Consider the following 22,629-nt stretch of genomic DNA (forward strand, 5'->3'; position numbering starts at 1 on the left):
TGTGGTGGCTCTGTGGCTAAGGATCTGGGCCTGTGGCTAGAAGGTTGCTGGTTCAAATCCTGCGGCCAGCAGAGGAATCCTACTCCGTTGGGCCCCTGGGGAAGGCCCTTAACCCCATTTGCTCTGGGGGATGCTGTATAAATGGCTGGCCCTGTGCTCTGACCCCCAAGCTTCACTCCCTGTCTGTGTGCCTCATGGAGAGCAAGTTGGAGTATGCAAAAAGACAAATTCCTAATACAAGAAAATCTATATGTATGCTGTGGTGTGTCATGCTATTTTTTTTGTTTTTTCAAGATTCTCCGTTCATTATTTGAAAGCAAATGACAACGGATTTTGTGGGTTAAACAAACACAGGTTTATTCCCATTATTTGAAAGAAAAAGTCAAACAGTTGGATGTTGGCAGTCCTTCCATCACAAAACGAGATGGAACTCTGGCCACATCATCAGTAGTGAAAGCATGTAATTACCATCACCCAGATACACCTAGTGGCACACTGGAGTTAGGAATCCTCCCTGCAAAAACGTATTATATGTGACATTCTAATTCCATTAAAAAGTCAGTGAAGCTCTAGGTGCTATTTTATGTCCGTTTAATTAAAGTCACAACTATTAGTAATGTCTCTCTAGGATCTCTTCAAGGATCTTTAAACAAAATACTGTAAAATGAAAAGGTGGCCTCCTTCTCTCCTAACAGTTCTGGGTTCTTCAGTGTTTAAGGACTCACCTGGATAATACCGAGCCAGACCAGTCGCACTGCCAAACACCTGCCAAAGTAAAGTAGGATCCTCTTCTCTGTTTTTCTTAAAGATGTTTTCCAGTGCCTCAGTCCAGCTCAGCTCGTTCAGCACCACCGTGGCTGGAGAAGACACAAAGCAAGTTCAAATTGTAAACTCAATTTGTCTGTGGGAGGACCTATTAAATATGTATTATATGAAACATTAACATCATAGTTCATTTGATGTACAGCAATTCAGAATCACATTACTGAAAGTACTCACTTCAGTCATATACCGATCAATGAAGATATATAGTGTATATACAGTGTTCATACTTTAAAATATTTGTAACTGTAAATACAAGTTATTTAATATTCATGTTGATAATCTGTTTTAGAGTCTTTTGTCATTGGTATGACTATCTCAGAAAATGTAGCGGGAGTTGTTGTGGAAGTACGTTTCTGGTTATTACAATTTTATTTCTGGTTATGTTGATAGACTTTATGTACAGAAGGCACTTCCTTATTATACCAGAAAACATTTTTTATTATCATGGCTCAGGTACCTAACAAAAATAATGGAAATAATTAATTAATAGATGCTCGTTGTTTCACATAAGAAGATACAGATAAAGATACATAAGAAGATACAGAGAGAGAAAATGTAAAATAAATTGATCCTAATAGATGCTCACAATTTGAACATTACACACCACAGCATTACATACAAAATGTACAAAATATCATTAGGCCAGGTGCAAAAGCAGTATGAAAAAATATTTAAATATATAATTCCTATAACCTTGAGACCGTGGTTAAAACAGAACATTACCATAGAAGCTAAAATGACATTGCATAAAATGTCAAATAAGAGAAATGATACAAAGTGCATCATGAATCTGTGCCAAAGTGCATCAAAGTTAGCTGGTTCTTTCTTTAAATTGTGTCTGCATACATATCAAGTGTTGGTCTGAAAATGAAATGTTTAATCTGTGGTATTTCCAGACTGTAAATATACAAGCTGTGAGCTTTTGAGTATAAACTGCATGTACTGTACCTTATGCTATAATTGTGAAATAAATACTTTCAGAAAAACATTACAGGTAAAGAGGAAAACAAAAAATCATTCTTAGATAGATACTTTACATACTTTATTGATCCCGTGAGGCTTTACTGATTACTGTCATTTGCATAACAAATAAAATAGGACAATTTTCCTCTGAAAAATAAAAAGGGAAATTCTGTCTATAAGCCTAAGGCCAAACATTGGTTAGGGACTACAGTATTACCACTGATCTTGTCAGATCTCAGTAGACAAGCAAAGCAGGGTCTGGGCAGGTCTGGAATAGAAGACCTCCAAGGAAACTAGTGGGGACCACTGTAGCAGGTGCCATCCTTCATATCAGATGTTAACCTGAGGCCCTGACTACTGTTCATTACTGATCTTACTGCACTGTTCAGGGGTATAAACACTAGTTTCCATCCTGACTAAATTCCACTCTCATTTTGCACAATCTGGCTTTTTTTTAAGTGCTCCCTTAATTCAACAGGAGAAGCAGTTTCTCATATCAGACCTGTTGTTGAGTGGATCTGCTGGCACGTAATGGCTGCCACTCATAACCTGGATGGATGCTGCAGTGGTACAGTAGATATACAGTAGATCCCGACCTACATGTTAAGTACTTTTGGAATACTTTGGGATCCAAAGTGTTAAAGTAATTTGCTATGATTAACTATCTTATGATGTGTTTCCACTGATATTAGGTTTAAGATATCAACACCTACAAGAATTATTTTGGTAATTTTTATTCCTAGGGTGGGAGGCACAGTTGCCCAGTGGTTAGCATCGCTGCCTCACAGAGTTGGGGCCCTGGGATCAATCCCGGACCTGGGCTGCATTTTTATGGAGGTTGTATGTTCTCCCCTCGCTCAAGAGGGATTCCTCCAAGTGCTCCAGTTTCCTCCCACAGTTCAAAAACCTACTGGTAAGTTTCTGAGAAAACTGTTCCTGGTGAGAGTGTGTGGGTGTCTGTGTCCGTGTGTGGCCTGTGATGGACTAGTATCCAGTTCAGGGTGTATCCTGCCTTGCACCCATTACTTGCAAGGAGAGGTTCCACGTCATCCGTGACCCTGGATTGGAAGGTGTTAGAAAATCGATGCATAATTCTTATGGTAGTTTCTGCTATTCATATAGGGAAATAAAGATGATACCATCAGGGGCACTGTAAAGAAAAGATTATTGCTTTATCTCTTTCCCACAGAATGTGCTTTGATTATACAAACACCATTTACAGTACCATACCAGTCGGCGGCATTTCTGCAAAGCAGAAATACAGTGTTTTAGAATAGAATTTAAAATTGTCCTTACGGAACTTCTCATTTTATAACAAAAAAATGATGCCTGAAGTTAAATTAGATGGAAAGGTAAAGCTAGAATAACACGCACTGACACCCATGGGTCAGAAGTGAAGGAAAAAAGGTGAGCTTAATCCAAGATTATCCATTTTCTGTCTTGATCTGTCTTCAACTAAAGCATCCTGGGTCTGGCGACAGAATTCAGCAAAATGTCACACCAAATGCTGAGCATACTCTTTATAAAAAGAGTATGAATAAATGCTTAGAGTAGTAAAATGCTTAGAATATCATTAAACCCACAACCTGTCATGTCCAGAGGCATAAAAAGAGTGCTACGCTACCCCCAGAGTTTTTTTGGTTATGTAACAAAAACAAATTGGCAATTCTAAATGAAGAAAAAACAGAACTATTATTTCATTTCCCATTTACAGGGGCCTTGCAAACTATTCGTCATGATAATGAATTTCAGGATAGCAGCAAGGACTCACCACCTGAAATAAAAGAAAGCAGAACATATTGTACACTCCACACTCTTTCTCATACCTACATTACCAGTTTTTTAATAATGGTGAAACAGGGGTATTGACTCTTGCTTGCCATGATGGAGTTCCTTTCCTCGAACTTTCAGGTTTACAAAAGACCTTCAAAATGCAATACAAGCCTAAGGCACGAATGTTTTTATACCCCTCATTTCGCTCCTACTTCCATTACCACAGCAAAGCTCTGGACCATTTCCCCGTTCAATCCAGCCAAATCCATTGTTATTACTATTATGATATTGCAAGCATAATATAATATGCATCGCTACACAGCTGGTGATATCAATCATCCCTTATAATTCCTCAGAGATACAGGCTTCCTTTTTTCTATCACGTCTTTATGATACAGGTCTTATAAGCCTTGACAATCCTCTGAGTTCAATTTTCTACCAAAACTGTTATCAATATTACATTCAGCTGCATCTCTTCTAATTCAGGCTTATTTTAAATGGAGCAGGAAAAACACACTTTTGATGATGTATTTAATCTGCCAGCTCGGTGTATGTCTTTATTTGAAAAGCCTTTGAGATGTTTGCTCTCTGAAATGATAACACTTTTTTTTTTTCCAATGGATACAATGATTCAGTCCTGGATAAGGCATTCTGTGGCTTTGTCACAGGAGCTAAAATGGCTCCATCTGTAGATCTGAAAGTTCCTATTCCTTAATGTGTGAATTAAGAGCAGCCGCATGACCAGAGATGCAGCCATTCAGAATCCATTTCAAAACTCTAATTCACGGTAAACAAGGTGCACTGTACTGTGGTATGATTCAGTTTGCTGAATTTAGCAAGTTACTAAGGGAAATTTTGGCAGCTGAAAATTAAAATAACTGAAGTATAATAACATTTCTACAGTATATGTCATTAACAATGGTGATTATTAATATAAATTAATTATAGTTATAGAGCTGGTAGTGATAACTGAAAATAAAAACTAAGGCACATAACAGTATTTAATCTTGTTCATGTACATTTTCTGCATTGAATTCCTTGGTTACTTGTAATAACTGTAGTTATTTTGGAAAAGTATCGACGTGTTTGTTTTAACTATATTTCCCATGAACACCTGCTGTCATGACTATAATATAGTATAACACTGAACAGAAACTTACACAAAGAAACACACTATAAACCGCATATTATAAATAAAAAAACTTTGGTTGCCATTGTTGGGATGTTGTTGTGGCAATAGTGTGGTTTATTTAAAGAAAATTATTTTATGGTACAGTATCAGCTACAATGCAACTTACATTAAGTATGTAAGTCATTCTTTGAAAGTCATCCAAGTTAGTACCGGCCTCTTTTTTTTAACACATTTATTTGCTTTTAAATATGATATGTTTTTTAAACCCACTATGTATAATATATTTTAAGAATCAAAACCTAAAATAAAAATATCTGTTTCATAACTAGTTTACACACACTTAATACTCCTGTATACTGTATGTAACAATAAAATTTTAAAAAATCTGTTAGTGTTACTGTAAAGTTTGATTAGCACAGAAAAGCAGTAATGGGTTAATACACATTTAAACTGTATTATTAAAACAAGATTTGTCTGACAGCCGTATGCGGTTGCTTATTGTTTCACATTAAATATTAAGGATTCACTGAAAAAAAAAACAGATTTTTGCCGTGGCACTAATTGTGGTGTGCCTCCTCACACCTTGTACATTGTAAATGGCTGCATCTGTATGTAACACATGTCAAAAGTGGATTACCCATTTAAGGTTTATTTTCACCTCTCACTCATTTAATGTAAAACACTAACCATTGAATGTAGAGCAGCAATAGATGATTTTGCAGTGAGATATTAACCATTCATGCTAACCATTCAGGTTTGTGAATGGGATAACATTTATTATTCCTCTCCATTTGCACATCATTTCTTCCCTTTTGGAAAAGTATAAAGTGCTTGTCGGAGTTACAGCAGCTGGCCTAGTCCATCAACCTGTTTTGTGAACACTGTGTGGTGTGGAAGCTCTGAACTTTCAAGTAGTAAATGAAAGTAAAGAATACCATGTCAAGTGACCACCCACAGAACTGTCTCACCTCAAAGGGGCCCAGCTATTAATAATTCAAGCGACCCAAAGTCAGTTGCTTTTTTGGCACAATCCTGAATTTACACAAACTTTGTTACATTTTGAATAACTTTCTTGACTAAATATCAACCATTTTACCTACAGTATACACCTTGGTCCTTATTAACAGTTCACACTCTGAGTGACAGCTCAAATGATAATGGTCTGTGAATGTGCCAGTATATAAAGAACATTTTTTCAATACTTATTTTTCTTATTTTAAGTATTTCAGGCTCCACTAAGACCTTTGGGAAACCCTTGGGAAACACTTCTCTATCTGCCTCTCCAGTGACTGATTGAAATGTCTCCACAGCAGCTAATAGAGGACAAGTCTCTCTAACCTTTTTCTTATATTGAAAGCGAGGTTCTTCCTAATCAGTCTCATAAAGGAGCACAGAACTAGTAAGAGTCAGACAGTAGTCACAATATTCCTGGCTGAGATGTGGTGTTGGGAAAAAAAATCCACTTAAAAAATGTGAGCACACCAGCTATTTTAAACTTGCACACTGAATACTGTATACTGCACACTGCATCATACTGAAGATTTCACATTGGTGTTTCAGAACAGCTCTTGATCTGTTTTGCAACAGATTAATTCACAGTTATTGGGATGTAAATTTTTCTCCTCTGGGAATGTCCAGGTACAGAGCTTTTCTTTTCATTCTGAACTGCTGTACTTTACCAAGGAGTCCCAGAATCCCCCTGCTCAGCAATGATCATTAGGTCACTATTGGTCTTCAGGTACAATAGTATCTTATTTTTTAGTTTGTTGTTATCTCTTCTAATTGTCAATTGTGAGATTTTATATTTCTTTACCATCAAATTGTCACCATCAAACATTTAATATAACAATTAGTAAAAATAAGAACTGTTCTATTTTGTGAATCCTATAAGGTGTACTATAAGTTAAATTTGGACACAGTATGGGGACAGTTTCATTTTTTCTTATGCTTTTCATAACGTGGTGAATGGTGAAAGTACTCATTTTGTGTTAGCAAAGAAAAACACTTAATTTAATTCTAACTATCCGTGCAAGGAATGAGCCAGTATACATGGATCAAAATTTGGATACTGAATTTACTACTGACCAATTTGTCACAAAATATGAGTCAGTCACAGAAAAACAGTCACTCTTCTTGACATGAGCTCTATGAAACTAGTGCATGCAGATCAGGACTGTAAATGCAGATCACGACAGTAAAGCTGGTGATGTAGCATTATCAGAAATTCCTTAAATAGACAGTCGCAATGGGCCTCTGTCCCACATAAGTAAATTTAATAGATACTATGAAGAGAATTTTAGACCTCAAAGTGCACTTAACATGTCAGATGAGGCACAGAAAGTGTCTGTCTGACCAGAATATCTTCTAGAGTTGATTTCACTTTCCAGGTTGAAATGCTACACCCTGTTCTGTATTTATCATGAGTCAGTGAAAATGATTTTAAAAATAATCAAATCATACTGTCTTAGTTGCCACACTACACATGCTCTAGAGTCAATTTCATTGGCTTATGTGCTGCACTTAAACTATAAATAACATAAAACACCCTGCTGCATTAACCTGCAAACGCATTGGATCACACTGGCACACAGATTGCAGTATCACAGCAGGCAGTCAAATCTTCATTACTGCAGTTACACAATATTACTTAAGCATAAGCATAATTGCTGAACAGAACATAAGGACTCCTGCCAAGACGTTATACCTTACATGCTGCAGTAATCACACATACTTGTAGGATACCGTTGACATCTTGCAGCCACATTTTGCAAAGACCAGGTTTTGTAACAGCACCTACAGTAGCTAGAAGCTATGAAGTTATGCTTTAATTTTGACATTTCTTCGTGGCTTATTGGTATTCTATCGGGCCCTACTGATATTATTCTCAATATTATTTATTTAATTACTGGTGTGTGTCTTTAACTATATGAGCTCACTGAGTCAAATTCCCTGTAAGTGGTTGTTATGGCAATAAAGTATTGAACTTCCTAGGGTGTATAATTGCCAGCACGAGAATATGCTCTTCAAGGTCCCTGTCACAGGTGTCACAACATAGAATTAGCAAACATACATAGAATTATTTTGACAGATACAGGTTGTGGAAATCCTCAAACATCAACAAAAGAGAAATTGCACTCTTGGAAATGCTGGGGAATCTGAGTTTATAATGACCCCAAAAAAAAAATTTAATTAAAAAAAACCATCACCGTTTCAAAGGCCAACACTGAAAGTGAAAGTTATCATTTTTTTAGAATGAACACGTTCAAGGAACTGCAAAAATTTTATCTAAACTTTAATTAGATAATGGCATAAAAAACAGAAAAAAATATTAGGTTCATAAATATGAATAATTTATATAAAAAATAAAGACAAATCAGAATCATTACAAAAGACTAGTTATATTTTTAGCACGTTTTCTTGGTCTGTAGTGCATATTTACATTATACATATTAAAAAGGCTAGTTCACTGTAGACCGTGAAACATTTTGTTTCTCAACCAAACTGGCAGTTACAATATTTTCCTTCCATACTTCCCCTCTTAGCTTAGAAAATGTCAATTATTAATCAACGTATATCTCCACTACAACCCTTGTAAACACGACGGAGGAATAGAGAATAGTGCATGCCTTCATCAAACATATACAAGTGAGAGTCATGCATCTCTGAGGATTCTGCATGCTTTCCCCATGTCTTGGCCAGTTTAAAGTAGATTAAAAGTATTTTAAGATGAGACTTGTGGGGAGTTAATCAGAGTTAATCAGAACCCAATTCCCTAAAAGGCAAAGGGGAATGACCTGTAGTCCTTCGACACATGACCAACTGGAAAAAGACAATATGGTCAAATTGACTGCTGTTACTCAGGAAGTAACCTCTGAGGTTTAGTCTACCATCAGGAAAGAGCTTCCAACATGCACTGCATGAGATGAAAAAGAAAATGATGACTGACAGAGGGACATGCTCTCAGAAGAGTCATTTTTAAGATAAGTTAAGATCACTTTATTGGCCATATACAATTTCTTGTATTAGGAATTTGTCTTTTTCGCATACCCCAACTTGCTCTCCATGAGACACACAGGGAGAGAAGCTTGGGGTCAGAGCACAGGGTCAGGCACCATTTGCTCTGTAAGAGTCCAATAACATGCACTCAGAATAGCAATCATGCTAAAATATCAAATGCAGTTAAGATTCCAAAAGAACATTAGAAGGGTTGCAAAGGAGATCCAAGGATCTTTCAGTCTCCCAGGTTTATCTCAGTTTGAAGGTTGTCTATCTTATATTTAAAACTTCTTTCTGTAGAAGGCAGTGAAACAGTCACTTCCTCATTTCATCTCAAAAAGACCTGGTACATGTCTGGTCTCGAAGGGCCCAGTGAATAGAGTTTGGCTATAAAGAAGCTACTGATTCACTTTTAGTTTCTTAAAATGTTTTTTTTTTTGTAATATTCACACTTTCAAAAATGTGTAGATGCCATTTCTAATTAAAAATGGGAATCATTGATGGGTGTTAATACTTTTGCAAGACTCTGTAATTCCTTTTTTAGATTTTATAACTGCTTAAGTGATGATAATTCCAAAGTGTTTTTGACTTGCTTCAGGCAAGTTATAGCTATTTTCATTTAAGTTTTTTTCCATGCATTTAAGTCCATGTAAGTCTAAACTTATGTTCCTAGACCCTCAGGTAATTATTTTTAAACATGCATAGATCTTCAAGATATATCTCTTTCTTTGAAGTATTATTTTAGTTATTTGTTGTAACGCTGAAAGGTACATTGCACCTTAAAATCATTGAAATTATTGTAAACAAAAACATTAACTGATATTGATGTTCTCCAATCTGTAGATTGTCTCTAGATATTCCATAGACTTTGATCATGATCTTTGATTTGAGAGTTTCTTCAACATAGGAAAACAAATAAGAACACGAAAAATAGATTGACGAATGTATTCAATGCTGTCTTCAACAATGAAAACAAGTAAGAAGTAGAGTAAGGTTTCAACATTCGCAGATTGAGCATTCACGCCTTCGATTATTCGTGGGTGAAGGTCACCGAGATGGATGTGGGCTACAAAGTGAAAAATACATTTTCAGGGATGGAGCTGCGAGGCTGCAAGGTGAATTCAGATCTCACTTTGAGAATGAAATTTGAGTCTTTGTACTATTGAGTGAGCCCTTCCCTACACATTTCCCTATACATACACAGCACTTCTGAAACCAGGCCAGAAAGAATTGCACAGTCACCCAAGTCTTCTTATTTGATTGCTAATAAATGGGCAAGAGGTTCTATATTCTTGCCGCGTATTGCCCTGGGATTTGCAGACCAGTACAGTGACCTTAGCTTTATTATGCGATTGGCTGCATTATCACACAGACGCACCCATCCATTTTCTAATCACTTCAACCAACACAGGGTCACGTACTGTATATACAGTACAACAATTCAATGTCTCTGCAGTATCCGAATTGGACTGCGAATGATTAAAAGACAGTACAAGATAAGGGCACCAAACATTTAATCCCAATTCCACCCTTCGCTTTTGTTCTGTATTAATATTAAGGCCCACCGAAAATATAATCACTTTGAACTGTTCTTCTCATTTCCCGCAACACCATCCTTTACCTTTTTGGAATGTTTTCATTATCTTTGAGCATCGTAGACCCTAAATAAGGTATCATATAATGGATCACCCAGCATTATCAAAGTGACCTTCAACTCAGAAAGCACATTTTCTGAAGACTAAGATATGATAACAAAGGTAGTATCTATGATATTTTTTTTAATCTTATTTGTCTTTAAAGACAGCACAGCAAGAATGCTTAAAAGTGTTTCAATTAAATCCCTTTGATTGATTTTATTTAGTTTGCTCAAATAAACCAAAACCAACACAAAAAAAAGTGCAGCAACTGTTAACTGTGAACTAATTTACAGAGGTGAAACGTAAGGCTCTTAAATTTAGTTCAGGCTTGCATTTGCTACTTTCCTTATGTAATAAATTATCCATTGCCTTAGACCAAAAATGCTTTAATGTAATTACAAGTAAATAATTACCTTCAGTTTCTGACATGTAACATCACCAAATTTGTAAATTATACAATGTATTAGTTACAACAGCCTAAGAAGAGCAAATGCATTCTTTCATTCTTAAAGCACAATATAGCATAACTGCAGTATAGTTTCTTTCAAAAATCATTTCCATGGCATATCCATGGTTTAAGAACTTGGCTTGAAAATGTTGATCAAATAATGGAAATAATATGAAACTAAGTAATAATGAATAGTTTTTCAAAGAAGAAATAAAAAATTCTTCAGTTTGTGCTCTGTGTGCCATCGAACACTTAGTCTATAGATATTCATGGTAACAATATGCAGTGACAGTAAGCCACAAATATTAAAGTGTAATACTATTTTTTTCTATTCATATAGACAGGAAGAGGAGATTTGGTGCTTCATAACATTTGTGTACAAGTGCACAGCATAACCGGTCTTGGCATTTTATTTGTGACCTTGTAAATTTCCACAGCAAAACATAAAATATAAATAGCAAAGAAAAAATTATATCCACAGGACTGGATCTTGCCCAACATCCACAACATGATTAAGAACAAATATGCAAAAACCTGTAATTTTAATTTTTAAACCATTTTCAAAAGGGCCCAGAAATATTTACACAAAATAAATAAAGCGAAACGTGAATGCATATTCAACACAATCACACATCTAAAAATATCCCCTCACAAAGAAAGTTTAAACAATCATGTGGCAGCTGCCGGTTCATTATTTTATTTCCCTTGAGATTTATATGCAAATTTATTGTGTTTGTCTGCAATATCAATGGACGCCGTCGCACACTACAGAAATAATCAATCCCTGTTTCCTAAAAACATGTCCTGTAAACACTCTGGGGTCTAATTAATCAACTCTAACTGAATAGATCAGGCTGAACTAGAAGCCTAATAAAACCGAAACAGCGGAACAAATAATCTCTTGTAACAAATTCATACCCACTGCAGTCAGACACACTCACACACACAGATTCATGAAACAACCTATTTTTTTTTCCTGATGAAGACAGAGAAGTCTATGGTTAAGAGCATTTTCCTTGAATCCCTGCCAAATCTATCCATCTAGCTAAATGTCATTCTAAGGTTGTTTCAGGCTTTGGCTCAGGGTAGCTAACTATTAAATCACTAATGGCTGTTCCTTCCCACAATCGATGGGCGTAACACGGATGTGACTCCTGCCACAGAGTCCTATCAATCACTTCAGCTCCTCAGTCAACCTCCCAACATCTATATACAGTATATCAGGCTTAGGATCCTGTCAAACACAAGCTAAAGTCAATGTCTTTTCCTTGCTTCAAACAAGATGTTTCTAACAGAGCCTAACATCTCAATACATTCTCTCTTATTTGGTGGGCTCTATCCATTTCAATGAGGCTTCTGAGTAATTCCTGTAATGTTTTTGAAACATTACATCTGCTGTGTTGGTTAAGCTTAATTGGAAATGCCTTGTATAACCTGTGTGCATTTTAATCAATGAGCAAGGATAAGGCAAAATTAAAATGCATGTAGTACTGTATGTTTCTAAGAAACACATTTTACGTGTTATATATAGATAAAATACAATACAATTTTGTATAGAAGAGCAAAATGGAAATATTTGTTATTTAACATTATCCATTCTTATAGTCTATAAGAAATATTATTACATACTACTAGAAATCATACATTTACCAAAATGCATTTTGGGGGGCAAAGGCCCACTTACTTAATCGTGATTTCACTAAATCACAAAATGCTGAAAAAGCAAAAAATACAGGGATTACATCATGGTAGGAAAATACCACACATTATTGAGCATAGTTGCAAATATCAGCATCTTGTGCAATTTTCATAGAAATCCCTTAATTAAATGCATTATATGTGTAGGGCTAATCTTAGTGAAGAGCTTTACACTCACATAGACCCAATCATCTCAGCTGGAATACAGTAAGAGATCAAAATCACTTCTTCTGCCATAATTATAGTGGTTGAGCAGATGACAACAGAATACAATTGAGTTGTGTGAAGCATGTAATCATCAAATGAAAGAAAAATGAGCAATGTGACTCACTAAAAGCATACCTCTCCAAAGGCCATTTAATCGCCTGAGAGTGGTAATTCCTTTAAAAGCCTGATATATCTTTGGTATAATTGCCCCTCCATTGGATACTCCAAAAAAGGTAGGAGGCCATTCAACCTATTTAATATAAACTAAGATGCAACAAAAACAGATTTCAAGACAATGATTGTTAGTATTAAAACACCATTTACAAGATTTAATAGAGAAAATTGCTACTAGTATTAGACATGTTAACAACCTCTCTTAACATAAGCAAGTAAGGCTACTAAGAAGATAAGGCCTTTTGGCCTGAATATTCAGGATCTCTTTCTTGAAGAACACCATCTTATGAACTTCAACAACTTGACTGTAACAATTATAGTAACTACAGCTACAGTAACAATTAATTGCATGTAATAAGAGTCCTAAAATTGTATTGCGGAAGAAATGTCCTACTTTCCCCAAAATACATTCTTTAACTTCAAAACATTTTTGTGATTTAATAGACAGTAATTAAAAAATAATGTTTCTATACCATAATATTTGTTATAATGATGTAGCCATCTACATGTGTCTACATGTGATTTTGTCTAAATTAGTGTCAGAGGAAAGCATACTGTGTTATACTATGCTTATGCTTACATGGCAAATTCATGCCTTCACAGCACAAAGGAAATCGATAGATGGAACTTATGTTGCATTAGATGTTAATGAAATAGTCATTTCATTTAATCTGTTGTTTTCTTAGTCTATTAACCACATTTCTTGAAAATATATATTTCTGGTGTCACAGAGCAGATCAGTGAAGATTTCAAAAGATTACAGCTTTATACAGAGGCGTCTTCCAGATAGGAGTTTTGTGAATTTACAATGGAGGAGGTATGCCAAACACTCCATAATGCTTTTGGCCTTTTTTAGAACCATAGTTTGCACTACTTTAAGGATTCACTATACCTGGTAGTTTCACAGAGTACAGTAGTCCTGCATCAGATATTTTGAAAAAATAAAGCCAGGATGCACCGATATCCGGGACACCACAGTGCTTATAGTTGTAAACCAATAAGAAACTTGTGCATTCCAGATGGCTGCATCTGTACACTAACTTGCCAGCAGCCATATCACTCTGCAACTCACAACTGGCAACCCACTGAAGCTAAGCAGGTGTGAGCCTGGTCAGTACCTGGATGAGAGACCTCCTGGGAAAAACTAAGGTTGCTGCTGGAAGAGGTGTTAGTGGGGCCAGCAGGGGGCACTCACCCTGTGGTCCATGTGGGTCCTAATGCCCCAGTATAGTGATGGGGACACTATACTGTAAACAGGCACCATCCTTCGGATGAGATGTAAAACTGAGGTCCTGACTCTATGTTGTCATTAAAAATCCCAGGGCATTTCTCGAAAAGAGTAGGGGTATAACCGCGGTGTCCTGGCCAAATTTACCATTGTTCTTTACCAATCATGGCCTCCTAATAATCCCATTCTGTGAATTGGCTTCATTACTCTGCTCTCCTCCCCACTGATAGCTGATGTGTGGTGAGCTTTCTGGCGCACTATGGCTGCCGTCGCATCATCCAGGTGGGTGCTGCACATTGGTGGTGGTGGATGGGAGTCCCTATTACCTGTAAAGCACTTTGAGTTATCAACAAATATGAGCTGCCCTAGGAGACAGTACCATAGGTCAGCAACAACCATGAAATGGGAGACATACCAACACAGCAACATCCATGACCCATCCCTGAATATCACGTAGGTCCTGAAGCAGCACATAATAATTACAGTACATGATATGAATGTAAGTTCTGAAAGGTATTTATATAATGGCATTTTCACTGAGTTTATATGATAGGTAGATTTTCTTCAGTTTTGTTTAAATGTAGGTTTTTTGTATCTTCAACTCCAGACAAATGTTTGCATAATTAAGATGAAAAAGAAGTAAAGTGAAAATCATTCAAAGCTGAAACCTGGGTCATGGGTGAGATAGTATAGTGTTTAAAGAGTTTTGTAGGGTATTTAGTGTTTAAAGGAGCATTAAATACTTTCTAAAATGTTCCAGTCATTATACAGTACATTTATATTGTTTTATATACAGTACTTTAGAGATAGCTCTTTTTTACTTTTTTATTTGGAACTGTCAATGAATATTCTTTAGAAATCTCCCAGTTTAAAATCACCTATTCTACGTTGTCACAGGTCCTTAGTGTTGTATGGCAAGACAATACTCTGCTTAACTCAAGTCTAGACCTGAGTGCTGCTGCTATGGAAAATCCAGTCACATATACTGTACATACAGGTATGTGTCTCTCTTAATGACATAGTGCCAGGTTGATGCAGCAATTCATTAGATTATAGGGACAAATCTGTGTTCCGAACAACCACCTTAATTTGCTGAGTAACACTGGCAGTTTTACATTTCATGAGCAGGATATTAATCAACAAGATTAAGATAAAAAACAGCTCAAATTAACTCAACTTTATGAATTTCTAGACTTTCCAGTGATAAATGACAACATATAAAAACTATGGAACCATATCTGTGCATTAGAAAATTTGCACACCATCTTAAATGTGTGTATATAGAGAAAGATGGCATAATGATTCCAAGTATATAATACATATAAATTCAATGGTGTGCAAATGTATCAGTACACTTCATACCAGTACCAGTACCCATTACTTAATCATTTATTAGAAGCACCAAAATAAGAGTAATTAGAAATTGAAATGATTTGTTTCGCTACTGAAATTTGGACTTGGCCTTTATTAGAAACATCACTGATTCATCTAGCTTTGCATACATAACACAGATGAGTGTTCCCTTGAAAAAATCAATCTAAATTAAAATGAATCTACCCTGAGGTCCTCAAATGCTCTGATCATTCAAATCCCATTACTAATTACCTAAGCACATAAAAAATCTATCATGAATACTGAAGAAAAAGACTGATACGCCATGAGATGGAAACATGAAATCGATCATCTGTGGTTTCTTTTGCATTTGGAACTGCCTTGCTTGAACATGTTCAACGGACCATTGTAGCATACTTCTTCAAACAGTGAGCCATACTACATGAACCATATAGTATGTTGAAAAACAACATGACTGGGGATGTTATAACACCCAGACAGTTTTTGAATGCCCTAACTGTCCTTTATCGCATCCTTCAAAGGAATTCATTCTGTTTTTTTTTAATTATTCATATTGTAGCCAAAAAACAAATTGTGTCAGATGAAACTACAATACTTGAGGCTGTCGGCCTAAACCAATCAGAATATTTAAGGTTCCACTTGACATTAATGCTCTACCTGAATTGCCAGACTGCAATGCTAAAGACATTAATTTGTGGTGCTGAAAAGTATCAGCATTCAATAGTAAGAAAAAAGAGATCTCACACAAAAATAAAATGGCATCACATCACTAAATTAAAAAAAAAATGGTCTGGATTAAATCAATACTTAAACCCACAAGCCTAATATCTCTGAAGTTGTCTTTGGTAGTTGGTATTTGCACCATGTATTTTACATTAGTTACTGTAATTCATCAGAAAATTTTAGCTATCACTACCAGTAATGAATGATTGATGAATATTCAATAAACAAGAGAAGCTATCATTAATAAATAAGAAAATGTCTAACTATTCAAATTAATGTGACTGAACATACATATATCACAGATGTTTCTCTGGACTAAAATCAATATAATTAAAAAGGCAAGGAGAATGGATTTGTCGTGCTAATAAAGCCAAGCAAATTAACTACAATCTACTGTACTTGTCTCAACATGCTTGGACCTACCATACATGTTTTGAATACTCCTCTTGAAATCAGCTTTCAGACAAGGCTAAAGTGCTGAAGGCGATATGGAAAAATATCTTTGCACGGTTATAAATCGGGTTGTTTAAGGAGACTTTCTCACAAGAAATGACACAAATATTGTATGTAAATCTAAATGGGCGACAAAGAGTGACCATAAAAAAGGTGAATTAAGGGAAGTTTGTTTAAACTCTCTGTTTTATGGAACCTACTTTTTCAGCTCAAAGGAAGTCTAGCAACTGTAATTATTAATCAAAAAGACATTTTATAACATCTAATATTATTAGATACCTTGACAATAGTCAAAATTGAACTCATAATAGCATCCTAAATAGCAGCTCTTGAACTGACCATGACCACAAACATTCACCATCGAAACAATCTACTGCGAGAGCCTTGCAGATTCTGAAAAATTGACATTAAACTGATTGAAAGTAGAAGAATCACTTGTGGGAGAACAGATCTTACAGTCAGTATTTCGTTAAAAATCGGGAGAAGCATAAAAAGGCAACAAATGCCACTGATTTCAATTACTTTACATTCTAATTTCTCAGTTGATAGATTTATTGATGTTATTAATTTACCTCGGCAGGTTTCCAACACTTCAGCTGATTTTAAAGGATATTTAAGGGTCTCCTGAGTGAGCTTGCAAGTCGAGCTGTAATGATCACAGGTTTGACATGGGTCATGTCATTAGCCTACTGTGACTGGGATTTCTCACACAATTGACTAAGCGCCACTGAAGGCAAGGTGGAATTAGTGCACCTGGGATCTAACATTTCTTATTGACACTGCAATTGCAGGCATGTTGTGCTGTCAGTGAGGGACAGACCTCTCCTTAAATCTGCACGGAACCCCTAGTACAAGACTGTGTTGCCCTTCTATGAATTGGTTTCATTACTCTGCTCTCCTCCCCACTGATAGCTGATGTGTGGTGCACTATGGCTGCCGTCGCATCATCCAGGTGGATGCTGCACATTGGTGGTGGTGGGGGGGAGCCCCCATTACCTGTAAAGCGCTTTGAGTGGAGTGTCCAGAAAAGGCGCTATATAAATGTACGCAATTATTATTATTATTATTAACATGTTAAAAGATAAGCAGTTGAAAGTGACGGGTCATAGAAGTCTTATTCACTCTCCTCTGTGGGTGGTCACAAGATTCATAGCTATAAACTAAGATATGAACTTACAATAGGCTAGTCTAAATCCAACGGGTATAATAAAATATACAGTAACTAGCTATTTAAAAAAAAAATACCGTTTACAGAAAGGGTTTCTATACTCCAGTCCTGTCACTGACTCATTCAGGGTTGTCCTTCACAGTCATATTGCTTTGTCCTTAAAACCTCCCGCCTCTCCACAAAAGAAGCAAGTAGCAAATTTTATAGTCCCAAAAACGTTTGGTTTTCATTATTCGCAGAATTTATTCCGATGTAGCCTTTAGTGTGTCTTTAGTATAGGTAGTACACTAAAACTGAGGCAATCTGAGTAATATATAAAGCTGTTTATTCAGTCCAGGCCAATTCAGTTTGCTTTACAGGATCAATGTTTTCTGCAGTATCTCTTCTATTGAAGTTGAATGTAACATCCTCAGCAGCACTCTTTCGCAGATGGATAATGAATTGTGTGCTGGTTAGCAAATCCGTTCCACTTCACTGAGAAGTCACAGAGGGATACAGGAACCTCATCTTTTAAATACTTCATTTCTGATTTTCAGCCTTCTCCTGGTATCAGCTCCAGCCCATTAGTAAAATGTCTCGGCTCACTCTCAATCCACCTGACATTTAGAAAATTCCCTGTACAAACAGAGGGAGTGACGCTTTAGTGACACCAGATTTGCTAAATATGACTAGGTGACTGCAGACTAAAAAAACAAGGATCTGATCAACATTTGTGGAAAATACTGACAGTATTTAGAAGAATGGTATACTACGCACATGTCATATATAGTGAATTTTTGTATACAGAAATGTGACAAACTACAATCTACTAAAACGAAAAACCAAAATAAGCTAAAATCTACTAAACTACAAACTGCTAAAAGGTAACATTTGCTATGACAGGATAAAATCTGCTATTCAAATGTAATTCAACGAAAAATAAGATTCACAATAAAATGTGTGCAGCTATAAATCTTTGTCCTTGTGTTCCTTCTATGATTAAGACTCAAACTATTTCAAAATTATCTGATGACATCTATCATAGCCAAGTGGAAATGAACTTGACCAGGCATGTTTACGTTTTCTTCTTCATTAGAGGTCTTTAAACAGACTAGAGGCAAAGTGGTGATTGAAAGGTGAAAAGAAGTTGAAACATCTTGAATCTACTGCATTGAATCATGAGGAGCTACAGTGTTTTCTTTAGCTCTTCATGATTCAAACTATTGAAACAACTGATCACAATAAACATGCTGGGGGTTGCTTATTGGACCTCTGGGAAAACTACACACAAATGATGAGATGGAAGATACAGACAGGGAAGGCAGTACTGTTTAATTGTTACTATCGGCCATGTTTTCAAGATTTGTTGTGAGAAGTATTACTGATTTGTGAGAAACCATGAAATAAACTTAGAAATCTCACAAGGTTACAACTCTTAATAGATATAAAATGTTTAGTATACTTCTCACGCTCAGGAAAAATTATGAGAAATTATCTTTGTGTCATTACTGTAGTGCTAATGCATAATATTGATACTACCCACATTAATAATAATACATCAGAGTATGGTAATTTGTAGATGGTCCCTAGAGACACCAAAATACAGAAATAGCCTGTAGCCAGGCAGAGCTTCTAGGAGTCTAGAAGGATAGAGCTTTGTACTGCACAATGTTCAGTACAACAATAGTAAATTTCCTGACCATATGCTTGTTTAAAATATAATACATTTTATAAATAAGAAAAAAACGATAACTACTTACTTTAATTATTACTTATCTATTTCTCCAAACCACTTTTTTAACCGTGTGGTAATTTATGAGCGCACTCAAAACAATCACTGACCTGAATTAAATCAAACCTCGAACCCACCCACAATTCACAAATCACAGACCTAGTATTGCAAGGCCTTGTCTTCTCAAGAAGCTTCTGGCTTGTCATCAAGTCGAAGTACTGGGCTTGAAATTTGTGGGCTGTAGTTGAGGTACAGTACAATTTTTTGTCAACTAGATTATCTTCTTTACGCCAATTAACATGGTGACAAATGCCTCTTAATAATTAGAAATAGCTTTAAGAGGTGACAAGATATAATTTATACAATTACACAGATATAAGTATTGCGTCTGAATTCTCTCTCCTCATCCTTTCATTTTCAATTTAGATAAAAATTTACATGTCTACATGTAATTGTTTAAAACAGTGCTGGGATAAAAAAGGTGCTGTATACTGTACATATAAAGGTTTATAAGATAAGAAATACTGTAGATCACCCAAAGAAACCCATTTAATTGTTCAGGCCTTTGAAGTGTCAGTGCATTAAATGTATATGGAACTCCTTCCAAATAAAAACAAACAATGAAAGAAAAACATAAAAGGTAACAAAACAGGGAATGGATTTTGTAACACCAAACACTTTTATCTTAGAATAATCTGAAACCAAGAAGACACTGTTTCTTAGATTAGCCAAGACACTTAAACACAAGTGCATTTGAGAAGCATTTAATAATTAATAATTAATAACTTAATAATGAATTTAATTTATATACTTGTAAACCTTTAGATTCCAAGATCTCAAAGCACTTTACATATAGGACTAATCCCCTTCAAATAGCTGGAAGCTTCACAGTTACCGAAGGGAGATAAATTGCTCCACCAATTGAATTAGGGTAAAAATTAAAAAAAAGTCTAGATTGTATAAACCCAGACTGAAATTTAGCCAGGACACTGGGGTTCACACCCCTACTCTTTTGAAAAGTGTCATGAGATCTTTCAGCACCAAGTAGTTTGAACCTTTGAACTTGAACATGTCTTTTGAGGAAGGGAACCTCCTACAGCAGTCACAAAGTGGTCCAAAACCACCACTTGAGTAGCAAACTGGATTTCCTTGGAGGTCTCCCATACCAGTATCGCCATGGCCGAGCAAGCTTAGCCATGCTTAGATGAGGCTTTAAAGTGGAAATCCTGCTCCATGCAGCACTTTATACATATCTTAACAAAGATACAAAAAAGAAATATACAGAAATACACTGAGTCACATTAATTTCAATATAATAACATTTATGGGTAATGTAACAATTATTATGAATTTCTTAGATAAGATTCATTTTAAAGTCAAAGGTTTTAATACATCCAACTTAACACTCAAAGTAAACATCCTTTCATAAACCTACTGACTTCTTTGTTTTTTACTTCAGCTTGGTTTTGAATTTTTTATTTTTCTGATCGAGTAAAGTGTATAAGTTTCAAAATTAGTTAGTATATAAACAGTTAAACCCCAAAACTACACTGTACTAATGTATAGTATTTTCAACAGCGAGGTTAATAATAGGCTTTAAATAAATAAGATGGAGATGAGGAAGAAGAATACCCACACTCATAATGATCAATATTGTGTCTTGGTTCTAAATGAGTTAATATTGATACAAGGGTTCAATTTTCATGCAACATACGAGAGTTAGGGACCAGAAAGTGGTGAAACTAAGTATACCGGGAGATTTTTACAAAAGAACAATGAAAATATGGAGGGCTAGGGACTGTAAGAGCAGAGTCTTTGGAAACACAATGTTTCAGCTGTGGAGCCTTCTTTAAGTGTGAGTTCGGGGTTACACCCGAAGAAGGCACCACAGCTGAAATGCTGTGTTTTCTCTTTTGTTCTTGTTGTAGTATTTCCCATTTACTATTTTACTGCATACAGTACATTGAAACCCCAGAAATGTTCAAATACACTACCCAGGCATCTTAAATACAGGTCCCCACCCTCAATGCCCACCCTTGTTCTGCTTTGTAGGGTATAACTACTGTATATAGTAAGCCTAAAAAATATAAAGAAAGGTTGCACTATAAAAACTACATACAAAGTATCATTTTTGCACATTTTTAAAATTCATTTCACATAGAATTAAAAACAGAGTATAAATGGAGAATTTTGACCCCTTTCACAAAGCTGGGATACACAAGCATTGAAACGTGGGCACTGGATTGACAGAAATAGAAAAACGGCGACAGGTCACATTATTGTAAAAGCTTTCTTTTGCAAATCAAGTATGTGAATTTTAGAAGTATATGAATTTGCACAAAAGTTTTTTGCTCATCAGTTCTGTCCAAGAGAGCACCTGGTAAGAGGCAGCTGGCAGAGAGCTGCTGAATGGGTGCTGTGAGCCACAAATCTTTGTCAGAACAATGAATCTGAGGTCAAGACAGGTGGACTGTGAAATTCACTTAGTAAAGTACTCAGACCATCCAGGGTTTTAGGCAGGGTTTTTATGCTGTGAACCTTTAAAGATTTAGTGTATTTTTGCAGCTGTGAGCCTTTGTAGACCATTCTGACATGGTTCTTATAACACATGCAGCTGTTGCCATTGTTTGAAAATCTTTCATTTTGTAAGGATTTAAAACACACATGCGAATTTCCATGATCTTTCTTAATTGAAAAAGATTGGTGGGTTTCTTCAGTAGGCTAAGACAACTGGCTTTGCTAAAACAAATGTATAATGGAATAATGTATGTCTCGTAGTGGCTTAAATCTTAACGCAGACAAGAATCTTAATGCACATAAATTTTATTGCACATACAGTTCACTGATTGAAATGCCATGCTTTTGTGTATAACATAGATCCTGGTTCTTGGAAACTGGGTAGGAATGTTTTGTTTGACTTCACAGAGCTAAAATCAATATGGATCAATATGGAATCCACATACAGTATCTTCTTGCACGAACTGCTGCATTATAAAGCACGTCTTTAAGACACATAAAACATAAATACAAAAATAAATATTTTGTATACAGGTACATGTAAATGCAGAGACTATTTAGACCCTATGAGACTGATGATGATTTTATTGAAATGGTGCCTTACCTACTGTACCACCACTAAT

The 22,629-nt window shown here is 35.8% G+C and overlaps 1 protein-coding gene across 10 annotated transcripts in view; it reads right to left on the minus strand.

Annotated features, from left to right (window-relative positions):
• LOC102697890 (voltage-dependent calcium channel subunit alpha-2/delta-1) overlaps positions 1 to 22,629 on the minus strand; it is a 238,143-nt gene that overhangs the window by 83,286 nt on the left and 132,228 nt on the right. For all 10 annotated transcript variants that reach the window (XM_069192581.1, XM_069192580.1, XM_015352221.2 and 7 more), the window contains exon 7: positions 726 to 857. In XM_069192581.1, coding sequence (XP_069048682.1) covers positions 726 to 857 — 132 coding nt within the window. The remainder of the gene's footprint in view (positions 1 to 725; positions 858 to 22,629) is intronic.

Source organism: Lepisosteus oculatus, chromosome 7 (genome assembly GCF_040954835.1).
Source record: "Lepisosteus oculatus isolate fLepOcu1 chromosome 7, fLepOcu1.hap2, whole genome shotgun sequence".
Taxonomy (NCBI): Eukaryota; Metazoa; Chordata; class Actinopteri; order Semionotiformes; family Lepisosteidae; genus Lepisosteus; species Lepisosteus oculatus.